At 57.3% G+C, this 12,653-nt stretch overlaps 1 protein-coding gene across 1 annotated transcript in view; it reads right to left on the reverse strand.

Moving 5' to 3' along the window:
* Window positions 1-5,084: 5,084 nt before the first annotated feature.
* The window catches only part of PITPNM3 (PITPNM family member 3), a gene marked incomplete at both ends in the record, with an annotated part of 81,069 nt that continues 73,500 nt past the window's right edge, over window positions 5,085-12,653 (reverse strand). The window contains 4 exons of the mRNA XM_082679466.1: window positions 5,085-5,387; window positions 6,891-7,019; window positions 8,920-9,103; window positions 12,335-12,484. Of these exons, the coding sequence (XP_082535592.1) occupies window positions 5,085-5,387; window positions 6,891-7,019; window positions 8,920-9,103; window positions 12,335-12,484 (766 nt within the window). The remainder of the gene's footprint in view (window positions 5,388-6,890; window positions 7,020-8,919; window positions 9,104-12,334; window positions 12,485-12,653) is intronic.

Here is a 12,653-nt window from a genome sequence, read left to right on the forward strand (position 1 = left end):
GGACAGCATCCTTCAGGTAATGCCCTCCTCCTAAGCATCTTTCCCTGTGTCTTCCCCCTCCCCCACCTCCTCCTCTTGCACGAGCCCGCAGACATATTTGGAGGTATGTTAAAGAACTGAGTCTTTTCTGGAAAAAGCCACAGAGCCGATGGGCCCCACAGAGCAGGAAGGTGCGAGTCTTCTGAGCTGCTCGGAGCCGGAGCTCCTGACCTCACTGGGCCCATCACTGATGGAGCAGAGCATACCGGGGCCCCAGGCAGCCGCAGCCACCTTCCAGCACCTCATTTCGGGGGGGGGCAGTCTATGGTGTCCCCGCCTCCCCTGGCTTCAGCACTGTGAGGGGCATGAAGGGAGCTCTGTCTTGCAGGAAGCAAGCCATAGCTGACCACCATGCCCTCACACCCAGGGTCTGCGCCTCCCAGGAGTTCCTGGAGGACCCAGGAGCTGGCAGTGCCCCTGGGCCGCGGCAAACAGGGACCGGACTAACAAGGGCCCAGGTGGAGGCTGCTCGGGGGTCTCTGCCCTTCTGCTCCAGCCACTTCCCCGCCCGCCAGTGACCACTTGCCGCAGTCTGCGAGTGACTCGGGGAGCCCTCGGAGAGGCGGGGGGACTGCTCATTCTACTCCCCTTTGGGGCTTAGAAACTCATCCCACACGTGAGCTTTACAGTTGCTTCACTTGTAAAGTGCAGGGCAAGCACAAGGTAATATCTGAGAGCTCTGAGCTGCGTACCCAGGAGTAGGGTCTGCAAAGAGTCATCTCCTGTGTCACCAGCGCAGGGGCTCTTGGGAACCCAGATTCTAGCCCTGTTGCCCACAGCAGAGCCCCGGAAGAAGGGATGGGAGAGAGTTCCAGGCCCCAAGACCCTGAGTCCACAGACACCTACTTACATTCTCAGCACAGGGCACCCACCGTGGGAGTACAGGGAGAGGTAGCCCTGTTCAATAGCAATCTCTGCCCTTTGTAAATTATTTAAGAAATCTGCTTTGTCATTTTATTCGAAAGAAACCAGTGTAGGAGTTTCCTAGACAACACTGCTTTTTCATAATAAAGACTCTCTGTATCTGACATCTCTTCGTTGTCACCCTACCCCCTGCGCCGCTCTGAGCAACAGGTCTGTGGTCTAGGGCCCGGCTTTGTCGCCCTCCTCCACCCCGACTCCAAGCCAGCCTGCCCCCAGCTCAGGCGGAACGTGAGCAACGGGAAGGGTCTCTCGGCTTAGTTCAGAGCAAAGCACGTTTTAAAGGCAAATAAGGTTTTTATTTAAGTGACAACATTTGAGAGTTAAAAACCAGCTCACATCAAAATCAAGACCAGTTGTAAAAATCTTTTAACTCTGTAATGCTGTTTTTGTCTTGTTAGAAATCTGGTATTTTACATTTTCTTTTCTAACGGATTTTGTACAAGGCAGCCATGAGAAATAGATTAAACCTTTTTCACCACAGAACCGTCCACCACAAATAATACTGAGAGTTACATACTTAGGAACAGTCAGACGGACAAGGTCAGACCGGCTGCCACCGCCGAGGAGACAAATAGAAAAGGACAGCGGGGTCTGGGGGTGGGAGTCCCAACGAGCAAGCCACCCTACCGTCCCACCCCTCCTGGTGTCACCTGCCTCTCCTTGTGCCCGTGAGGGTGGCGGTCAAATTCCTGATTCTTTTTTTCCCATCCACCCTGTTGATTTCTCAGCAAGGAGACAAGGACCCAGGCCAGGCCTCGCTGCTTGGACTTAACCCTACTTGGGGGGGGGGCGCGGGGGAGGGGAGGTTTCTTCTGGCTGAGCCAAAGAGAATAGGTTTCCAGAGCACTGGGCACCCAAACCCCCGGGGATTCGGCAGGAACGTTGGTTATTTAAGGCGGGGTCAAGCTGAGGCTCCGCAGGCAGGGCGCCCCTCCCGGGCAGGGCTGCACCTGGGCTGGGTGGGCGAGTGTCCCCCACAAATCCGGCGCCACCTCGGGACCCATTCCCACCTGCCTCGGGGTCCGCCTTTCATTTAACAATCGGCGCCCCGTTTTGTCGGCAGGGCACTTCCAGGGCGCGGGTCTGAGCTCCAAAGCCGTCAAAGTACGGTTTAAAACCCATGAGTTCCAGCTTCCCCTCTTTCAGGGAGCCCACCCCACCCCACCCCAGTAATGTCTGGAATCCTGGGGTCCAAATACGTTGGTTTTCTGTGGCCCAGCACCCAGACTGGAGGGCCCTTTATCCAAATGCATGGAAGAGTCTTACTTTTTTTTTTTTTTAATGTATCTGTTGCGGAGCCTAAGAGAGGAGTTGCCGAGGCCGGAAGAGCAGGCCCTGGCTACAGATGCACCCTGAACCCCCAACAGGGCGAAGGCAGGGGAGGCTGCAGGCAGGCCCTCTGTCGGGACAGCCGCCCCCCCACCCCAAACTAGGAAGAACAAACATGCCACGCAAGGAACAAGGAGCTTTGGTCAGGCGGGAAGATGTTTTCCAGCTCCTGGGGAGCAGGCACACGGAGCTGGAAGGATTCTCTAGAAAACAGCCAGACTGGGGGTCACAGAAGTACTCCAGGAGAGGCAGTGGCACCCCCTCCGGAGAACAACACAAGTTGCTTCTTTGTTTTTCTCCAACTTAACTGGAAGGACAAGATCAAACAAACCACTAGCAGAGAAAGTGCACGTTGGTTACAGAGTTGCTGTGAAAGCAGTACTGAAACAAGTCGAATCTGATCACTATACAGGGCTCCAAGTACACACATTCACACACACCCACCGAAGCTCCCAGAACGCTGTGTTCACCACATCTCACTGTAGACCTTCAGCATCTGAGGTGCACTTTGTCAGAGCCCCAAACCGGAGCTCCAGAAGGGAAGGGGTGCGGGCCCTACTGCTGGGGCCCACGTCCCGGCTCCGATCCCCACAAGCACAGAACCCTGCTCCCGCGGACTCCAAACTCCTCAGGGTCCCTGCTCTCTCTTGCTCCCAGCCTGGGGTTCTCAGAAAAAAGGACAGAGGGACTCTAACTGGGAGAGAAGTATCTCACGCTAATTATTTCATCACTTGAGAGCTACACATCAGTGGCTTCTGCAAAAAGGAGATGGAATTTCAGAGAAGCAGACCAACTCCGCCCGAGTGTAACGCAGCGTCTGCTTTGGAAAGGAGGGGAAGGACTGGAGTTGACGAGCAGCAGCTCGATGGACAGCCAAGAAGGATGAAATGTTAAAGGCGGGATGGGCCCGCTGCGAACCGCCAGGAGGCAGGACCAGAGAGGAAGCTGGGAGTGATCACCCCTCCCCAGCAGACTTGCCAGCAGCTCTGGGCCTGGGCGCAGAGGCGGCGCTGGAAGTGGAATGGGAGCTGGCAGGCTGGAGAAGACAGAGTTCCAGTGGAGAGCAGGGGTGGGGGCTGGGAGCCCGGAGCCGTCCAGCCCCAGCGGCGCGTCCAGTTTACCGGGTGATTCACAACAGCAGTGCCAGCAGCCCCCACCAGCAGCCGCCACTGGGGAGGACACTGGCCACATGGGACCTGCAAGAGGTAGACAGCAGAAGCGACACTGAGCTGACACAGGTGCCTGCTGGGTACACAGACATCTGGGCCTGGGCAGCCTGGCCCGTGACCCAGAGCCTCGGCTGCAAGAGCTGGATCAGCCTCAGTGACGGCCCGAAGGGCTCAGAGGCAGCCCGGGTAGCCCAACACAGCAGGTGTGGGTCTGGGCCAGGGAGCAGGGGAAGTGCAGGAGACCAACGCCTGGGCCAGGGGCTCAGCAGGAGGAAGGCCTGGGCAGAATCTGAGGGGCCCCAGGAGAGCCAAGCCCTGCCAACCTCAGGGGATGACCCAAGAGGAGGTTACGGGCACCAAACCAAGCTGAGTGGCAGGGGGAAGGGAAAAGAACACAACAGTTTGAGCCAAAATTACATGAACCCCCGCAGCTCTGGGACCTCAGCTGTTACGCCTTCCAGGAGCCAAAGGGAGAAATCACTCTGAGCAGAGCTGGGGAGGGGGAGCCCGACCAGTGCCCTTTGGGGAATGTCTCTGTCCCTGGGACACCAGGTTTGGACCTCAGTGCAAAGCAAACCTCTCTATGGAGCAGGGACCCCTTCCCAGCGACCCCCCAGAGAAGCTTCCTTTGAAGTGGTGGGGCAACGGTGGCTCCCTCCTGCCCACCCCCTGCCCCAGCCCCTCTCTTAGTCTGCAAGGAAGGTATAGATCACTGGGCACTCTGAGGGGCTCTGAGGGGCTCTTAGGCCTGAAAAGCCTCAGAAGGCAGAAGTGCAGGACAACCTAGGAGTCAAAAACTCCCACCAATCTCAGCTCGGGAGACCCCTCCAGTTACAGAAGGAAGGCAAGGCCCAGAGAGGGCAAGCAACAGGCTCAAGGCTCACAGCCAGCCCGGCTAGGCCAGAACCGGGGCCACAGCCTCACAGGGGAGGGCACCAGGCAGGACTCCGGGAAGAGGCATAACTGTCCTCAAGGGCCACGGGAGAAAGGTGAGGAGACAAGAAAGGGGACAATGGACAGCTGCAGGAGGACAGACCATCAGCACCAGACCCCGCCCCCCAAGGGCCGTGGGCAAACGACTCAAACAGAGGATGAGCCCAGGGGACATCCTCTCGCTCCCAGAACGTGGCCACTTTGCCACAGGAGAGCCAGGCCCAAGATGGTGACCCGGGACGCCACACGGAGGGCAGGCACAAATGCCACTCGACCCTCCAGCAGGCGGCCAGGAAGCTGTACCTGCCAGCGGCATTTGGTCCCTGGTCTGGGGGCTGCTCCCGTTAGGGCCTGCTTAGCATCACTGTGGAAGCCTCAGGAACTCAGGAAGATGGTCGACTTTGTCAAACCCTCCGGCTCCAGGCAGGCCTGCCCCCGGGATTACACAAACATCCACCCTAGCTGGGGCTTGCGCTACAGGCATGATGGGGCAGCAGCGACCGCACTGAGACCCCTGGATCTCACCCCTTCGCAGCCCAGGGAGCCCCCCGAGGCCAGGCAGGGTCCTGCCCCCCTCGCTGGTCGGACACTGCTGGACAGACACGGGAGGGAAAAAGCAGGAAAAGGCCTGTGTCTGCCGGGGAGAAGGCAGCCCGCTGGGGCCCCCCTGCTCTGCGCGCAGCCTGGCCCTCAGGGCACCGACTCGAACTTGGGGGGCCCGCGCGCCCAGCTGAGCGCGGGCAGGGGCCGCTCGTGGTCCTTGTCGGACTCGGGCTGGCTCTGGGCCCGCTCGGGCTTGGGGTTGGCGGGCGGGTCGGGCTGCTGCACCGACATGGTCCGGCGCAGGTGGTTGCGCTTCCGCAGGAACTCGGGCTGCGCGTGGAGGCCGAAGCTGCCCTTGCGCAGGATCATACGCGAGCTGTTCTTCTTGGGGCGCGAGCGGTGGCCGGCCTCCAGCGCGGCCAAGTGCGCGGCGTAGCCCTCGCTCAGGAACTGCGGAGGGGACAGGCGTCAGGCCAGAGGGGCAGGCGGGCCGTGGTCCTGCCCTTCCCCACACCCCAACATCGCCCTCTCCCCGGAACACCCAGCTGCTCCAGGACCTGGGGAGCTCATGACCGGTTAATGCTCCCTGCCCGGCTTTGGGCAACTGAGCGCTTCTGTCTGTACCCCCGGGTCACGCCAGAGTTCCCTGGATTCCTGATGGGGTGAAGCTCCCATCCTTGTCACTTTCACTAAAATCCCCCAAAGGTAAGTCTCTCTCTCCCCTCCTCCAGCTTCTGCTGCATGGAACCTCGTTATTTTCTGGCCCCCGCAGCTGCCCTTCCTGCCCATCTCTCTCCCTAGGTCCTCAGAGCCTTTGCTACTCAAAGTGTGGGCCGTGGATCACAGCCGCAGCAGCACGACCTGGACCCTTGACGGGCAGGATGTCAGGCCCCAGCCCAGGCCTAGGAATCTGCATTTAAACGAGGTCTCCAGGTGACCTGTGCGCACCTTAGAGTTGAGAAGCCCTGCTCTAACGGTCCCCACTCTGAGGTCCCACCATCTCTGCCCCTCCACCTGCCGGTCACTTTCAGGCACCTCCCACTCAACGTGGCCCAAAGAGATCATCGCCTTCCATTCAGTCGCCTGCTTTTCAACCCCAGTAATGGGACCACCTACCTGGTCACCCAGGTCAGAAACCGGGCGTCATCTTTGACTTGCCCTTTCTCTCGACTCATGCATCCGATCCCTTCGTTACCAAATCCAATCCATCCTGCCTCAGAAGCGCCTCTCAGGCCCTTGGCCTTCTCTGCCCTGCCACTGCTTCCCTCCCCTCTCCCCTTCCTCTGATCCGCCTTCCACCTGCAGCCTGACGGACCTCTCTGAATCACAAACTCATCACAAACTCACTCCAGAGCCGTAGAGTCCCAGCTTGGCGAGACACACAGGCCGTCCAGGACCCGCTGCTCCAGCCCCCTCTCCCCTTCCCTCCCACATCACACTCAGACAAGCTGAGTCACTTGCAGTTCCCATAATACACATGTGCTCTGCCGTCTCCTGACCGTGGCTTTTGCTGCTGCCTCTGTCACAAAGGCTCCTCCAACCTCAGGCCCTTCCTGGATAATTCCTTCAAACTCCCAGAAAACAACCTTGTCCCTGAGTCCGGCTTAGCTGCTCCTCTCTGGGACCCCACAGTTCTCTGTGCTCCCTGTCATTCATTATGGCTCCTGCCACACTGCACTGTCATTGTCTGCTAATTTTTCCATCTCCCCCACTAGACAGGATGACATGACATCCGATTCCACCGTGGATCTCCCCTGTACCCAGCGCAGGGCCTGGCCCAAAGCAGGCACCCAGTCGTGTTTGTGGAAGGAAGGAAGGAAAGAAGGAAGGAAGGAAGGAAGGAAAGAACAAATGACTGAAGAGCAAACAATGGAATAAACCTCCTCCTCCCCTCTCCCCTTTTGTTGGTTCCACCCCCCTCACCCCCCAACCCCCAGCCCCACCTCTACCCACCTGGCACTGGGTTTGATACTTCTTGGTGGGCCGGCCCACAATGAAGATCTGGGAGGGTGGCAGGCCTAGCACACTGTAGACGGAGATGTCCTTCGTGGAGCCGTAGGCCGCACTGATTTTGATGAAGCACTGAAACACAGGGTAGCTGATGGAGGGAGAGGGGGCCCAGCGCATCCCCACAGAGGACTCCTAGATGTCCCCCCAGGGAGCACTGCTGGGGGACCCTTTATCTGCACACTGATAGACTCCAAGTCATGGGACCACCCTGCATCAGGAACCACCCCCTGCAGTGGCCTCCCCTCCCGCCCCACCCTCTGCAACGAAAGCCTGATATGGGCTCCACCTGTGAATCACAGCCCCACCATTTGCTGACCCCACGTGAGGAACATGACCCGTAGGTTACGAACAGTGGGGCAAAGTGCTCCTCTGTGGACAGGAAATTGAGTGCCAAGTTGACACAATCCAGGGCCAGGACTGGAGGCCAGTTCTGTCCTGCCAATTCTGCCCTCTGGTTCTCCTGCCTGTCCGTGCCTTTCTCTCCATTCCACGACTACCACCTGGATTCTGGTCTTCTGTCTCTTACTTGGGCAACAGCCTCCCAACTGGCCTCCCTGCCCCTCGTTTCTCCCGCCAATCTGTTCTCCATACAGCTGCCAAAACGATCTTTCTACCCAAATTAGACACTGCCACTCCCCTGCCTGAAGCTTTTCCATGGCTCACCATTACCCTCAGCAGAGAGTTCACGGTCTTGCCCAGTTTCTAAGGTTTTCACGGCCTGCCCAGCCCAGGCCCCTGATCACTTCTGGGACCTCAGCTCCCACTGGACCTGAATCGGATCCAGCACATACCCCCATCCTGAATACCTGCAGCTCTGAGAACATCCCAGGCTCTTTCCTACCTCAGTGCCTTTGCACATGCTGTTTCTCTGGTCACAGGACAAACTCATACTCATGCTTCAAGACTCAGCTCAGAAGTTGCCACCGCCTAGAAGCCTTCCCTGGCCTCTCCAGACAAAGCTAGGTCCTTTCTCCTCTGTTTTCCCAAAGGGTCTTTTCTAGTCACCCACCGGTTAACTGTCAATTTCCATGTTTTTCTTCCTGTAGATCAGGGATTGGCAGACTCTTTTGGTGAAAGACCAGATACTAAATATTTTAGGCTTTGCACTCTGTTGCAACTACTCAACTATTCCATTGTAGCTGAAAAGCAGCCATGAACAGCCCGTAAGCAAATGAGCACGGCTGTGTTCCAGTAATACTTTGTTTATGGACATGGAAATGTGAGTTTCATATAATTTTCACATGTCATGAAACCTTATTCTTCTTTTGATTTTTTCCCCCCAACCATGTAAGAGAATTAAAACCATTCTTAGCTCACAAGTCATATAAAAACCATGGGCCGGATTCAGCTCCTGGGCCATGATTTGTCAACCCCGGCTCTAGATCGGCAGTTCTCAAAATTTTGTAAGCATCAGAATCCCCTGGTGGGCTTGTTAAAATACAGATTGCCGGGCCCCCTTCCCAGAGTTTCAGATTCAGTAGGTCTCCAAGGGGGGCCAGAGACTCTGCATGTCTAATGAGGTCCCGGGGAACCCTGTGCCACGGGGCACGCAGTGAAAATCACAGCTCTAGGACATCCCGAGTTCTGTTTGCCTCTGTGCATCCCCAACGCCCAGGACAGGGGAGGGAACACACTAGGCACTTCAGTGTCTGCTGAAGGTGTAACCAGATGCAGAGACAAGAGTTTAGGCTTTCGGGTCAGAAGATAAAGGATGAAAGGGTGACTCTGAGATCCTGGGCACATCCCTAAGCCTCACCTTTCTCACTTGCCTGTAGGGATAATAAGACACACCTCGCTGGGCAGTAAAAGGACCCATGAGGTGCACGTGAATGTGCTTTGCAAACTGGGCATCCGCTTGGACAATCGGAGGATGTGGGGTAAAGGAGGAGGCCCTCCCACCCCGGGTTGAGGGAGGAGGGGAGGGGTGATGGGGAGGGCGGTGGAGGAAGCCCTGCCCAGCCGGGACACTCACCTCCTGCATGAGGTTGCGCAGGAAGATGGCCTTCTGCCGCAGCGGGTCGTGCACCAGCCCGTCCGAGAAGAAGATCATGCCCTGTGGGAAGTTGTGCTGGGACAGCCACGACACCACCCGCTGCTTCTGCATGTCCGGCCGCCCCGTGATGTAGAGGATCATGTAGCCCAGGTCCTGCCAGTGCCTGGCGAGACGGCATTGCAGGGTCCAGCCCCGTCCTGCGTGGGCCACCCCCTGCCCGGCAGCCCGCCCCACTCCCCACTTCCCCCTGCCCCGAGAAGCCGGAGGGGCTGTTCCCAGGAGCACTAGGGGAAAACAAGGGGGCACCCTGAAGTCCGCACCCCCAGTTGAGCCCCGTGAGTCCTGGCCATCTCCCCCGGATGGCCCACAGGCACCAACCACATGCCCACAGCACAAATGATCCCCCCACTCCCAGCCCCTCTGCTTGGGTCCCCTTCTCTGTGATGCACCACCATCACTCACGCTTCTGGAGCCAGAGAGAAGCGCCTTTGATCCCTCCCTTTCCTTCTGTCTCCCGTCCTTCCTCCTCCAATCAAGGAGCCTTTGATTCTACCCGGCAGGATCTTCACTCCATCCTCTCAGTTTAACTCCACTTCTTAGCCTTAGCTCAGGACCCATCGCTCTCCTGGGCCACTACAAAACCCTCCTGGGAGGCCCCTTTCCCTCCAGTGCCCCCAATTGCAATCCAACCTGGGCCGTGCAACTTCGAGCAGGTTACTTAACGCCCCCAGGATTTCAGTTTCCCCTTCTGTAAAATGGGGCTAATAACAACAATTACCACCTAGGGTTTTCTGAAGGATGAAATACATTCATCCCAAACAAGCCTGGCAGTGAGTTTATTGTTATCCTTGGTACTGTTTCCATGGTGATTTCTGTAAATTGCACATCTAACCCCACTACTCCTTTGCCTAAAGCCATTCCTGGCTCCCCGGTGCCCTGAGGTCGCAAGGCCCCCCTGCACTGGTGGTCCCCCACACTCTACCCTTGAGCATGGCAGCTCCCCAGCCACACGGAGCTGCTTTGCTGCCCCAGACAAGCCCTGTGCTCTTCTGCTGCAGACCCCTGCCCTAGAGAGGCTTTGTGCTCCATCTCCTTATGTTCCCATCCCCCCATCTTTCAAGGCCACCTCCTCCAGGAAGCCTTCCCTGCTTTCCAAGCAGGATCTGCCTCTCTCTTCTCTGTGCTCTCACAGTGGGCAAGTGCTCTCCGCTGACATGGAATCCTGTCTGTAAGATGTCAGATGAGCCCAGGCCTGATTGCAGGCTTTTGTGGCGCTAGCCACTGACTGGCCACCATAGATTGGGGGTTTCCAAACCTGGAAGATGCTCTGAGAGATTTGGGGAGGTTTTGTAAGAATGCACAGGCTCAGGTGTCACCTCCAGAGTTCTGGTTAATTCTGACGGGGTACCCAGTGATCTGTGATTATAGAAAGCAGCTTCTGATGCTTAGCAAGGTTTGGAGAGCACCGCAGCGGCCCCAGGAGCCCATGTGAAGAGATGAGAGCACCAGATGGACTGCCCCCCAGAGAGGAAGGACCACAGCCTCCCCTTCCCAGGTGTGGGAGGGGGACACTGACTTGGGAGGGGCTTGGAGAAGGTATAATGGGAATAAAGGACGCAGGCTTATAAGGAGGAGGTCGACCCCTGAAATGAGCAGGTCCAGGGCCTGTTTCCACAAGGCCAGTGGGCATCTTGAGGTGAGCAGTCTCGTAGGAGTCCTTGAGCCAGACTAGTTTTCTCTCCCCAGAGTAACCACTGCTGCTGGGGTGGTGCAGGGCAGTCCCCTGACCCAGTCCCCAAGAACTCCCAGGACCCGGGATCGGTCCCACTCTTGGTGTTCTGATCCCTTGGAGTCCTGGAGTACAGTTTCTCATGCCCATGACTTGTTTTCTCCACTGGACTGTGAATTTCCTCTAACTAGGATCTCTTTCTGCATCAGTGCCCAGCCTAGAGCCTGGCCCAGAGCCAGCCTCAGAAAAGAGTGGAGGGAGAGAGGGAGAGACTAAAGTGGTACCTCTTTTGCTTTTCTAGTGGAAAATCCGTTTGCACCTCTCTCTGCAGTACAATAGCCCTAGGAAGCTGTGCTTCCTGCCGCACCTCCTGCCCTGTCCCAATCTGGCCCCCAGCATCCAATGGCCCTAAACTTGCCCCACCTCTTCCCCACACGTGCTCTGTTCTTCCCTGTCACCTTCTTGGCCTATCAAAACCAGTTTTGTGGGCTTCCCTGCTGGCGCAGTGGTTGAGAGTCCGCCTGCCGATGCAGGGGACATGGGTTCGTGCCCCGGTCTGGGAAGATCCCACATGCCGTGGAGCGGCTGGGCCCGTGAGCCATGGCCACTGAGCCTGCGCGTCCGGAGCCTGTGCTCCGAGACAGGAGAGGCCACAACAGTGAGAGGCCCGCATACCGCAAAAAAAAAAAAAAAAAGAGTTTTGTATTTTCTTCTTTTTGTCTTTCTGCATGTGCTAATATTTGTACAATGGCATGGACTGCAATATATATATATATATATATCCGTCCTTCAGGAGTTGCCTCAAATGTCACCTGCCCCAGGAAGTCTGCTCTGCTTTCTCCAATCAGCTGTAATAGCTGCAATCTCTCGATTAGCACTGTGTTAGCTCGTCTTGAAAGATGGCCTCCCAGTGAGCCACGTGTCCCAGTATTCACACCTTTATGTGGTTCCTTCCCCTTGAATCTGGTTCGATCCTGCGCCTCACTTATAACCAATAGAACGTAGTGGAAAGGACACTGAATTCCGAGGCTGGGTCCTAAGAACACTTGTGGCTTCCAGCTGGGTCTCTAGGAACCAGAGGAGGCCGGTCACCATGGTGGAAGTCAGCCACCAGGTACAAAGTCTGGCTGGTCTGAGACCACCTGGCTGGTCACATGGAACAGCCACATGGAGAGAGAGAAAGAGGCGCCCCAGCCGAGGAACAAGACACATGAGCTCATCATCCATCCTGAACATCTTGAACCTCCAGCCCAGTGGAGCCCTCAGATGACCCCCCGCCTGGACCGCCACCTGACTGCCATTGCTGGAGAAACTCCCAGCAGAAGCCAGTCAATGATGTGATAGAATAATAAAGTACGATCTTCAGTTGCTAAGTACGGAGCATTTGCTCCACGGCAACCGGTAATCAGAACACACCAATTTTATCCTGACTGGGATCTGAATGCAAGAGACCAGGCCTGATTCACTGCACAGAATGCTCAGACAGTGTTAGAATAAACAGAGGGAGGAAGATAGGGAGGGAGGGAGGGCATCCGAGATTCTCAAGGGCCTCAGTAAATTACTGCTGGAGGTGAAGCCAGGACTCCCGGCTCCTGGCCCATATCCCCCAGGGCTGCTGGCCCCTGCCCCGGGGGGACACATCCCCTGCAGGGAGGGTGCACTCACCGGACAACGTCCACTGCCCCTGGCCGGACCTTGGGGTCGCTTCCCATGATGGACACGCTGGCCGCGAAGGAGCCGTCGATGCTGAAGACCACGCACTCCATGCCCCGGGGCAGCACTGTGAGGTAGCTCATCGCGCAGGTCTGGTCGCCCCTGAAAGGTATGGCCAGCCGTGCGCTCAAGGTCAGGTGTCAGCCTGAGGCCAAGGTCAGCCCACAGCCGGGGTCAGAGCTCAGTCAGGGCCAGGTTGAGAGAGAACCTGGGCGGCATCTCCTGATGCTACAGCTGCGACCGCATCCCATTTTCCTCTCTCCCTGCAGAC

This window comes from Grampus griseus (genome assembly GCF_964374135.1).
Source record: "Grampus griseus genome assembly, chromosome: 20".
Classification (NCBI taxonomy): Eukaryota; Metazoa; Chordata; class Mammalia; order Artiodactyla; family Delphinidae; genus Grampus; species Grampus griseus.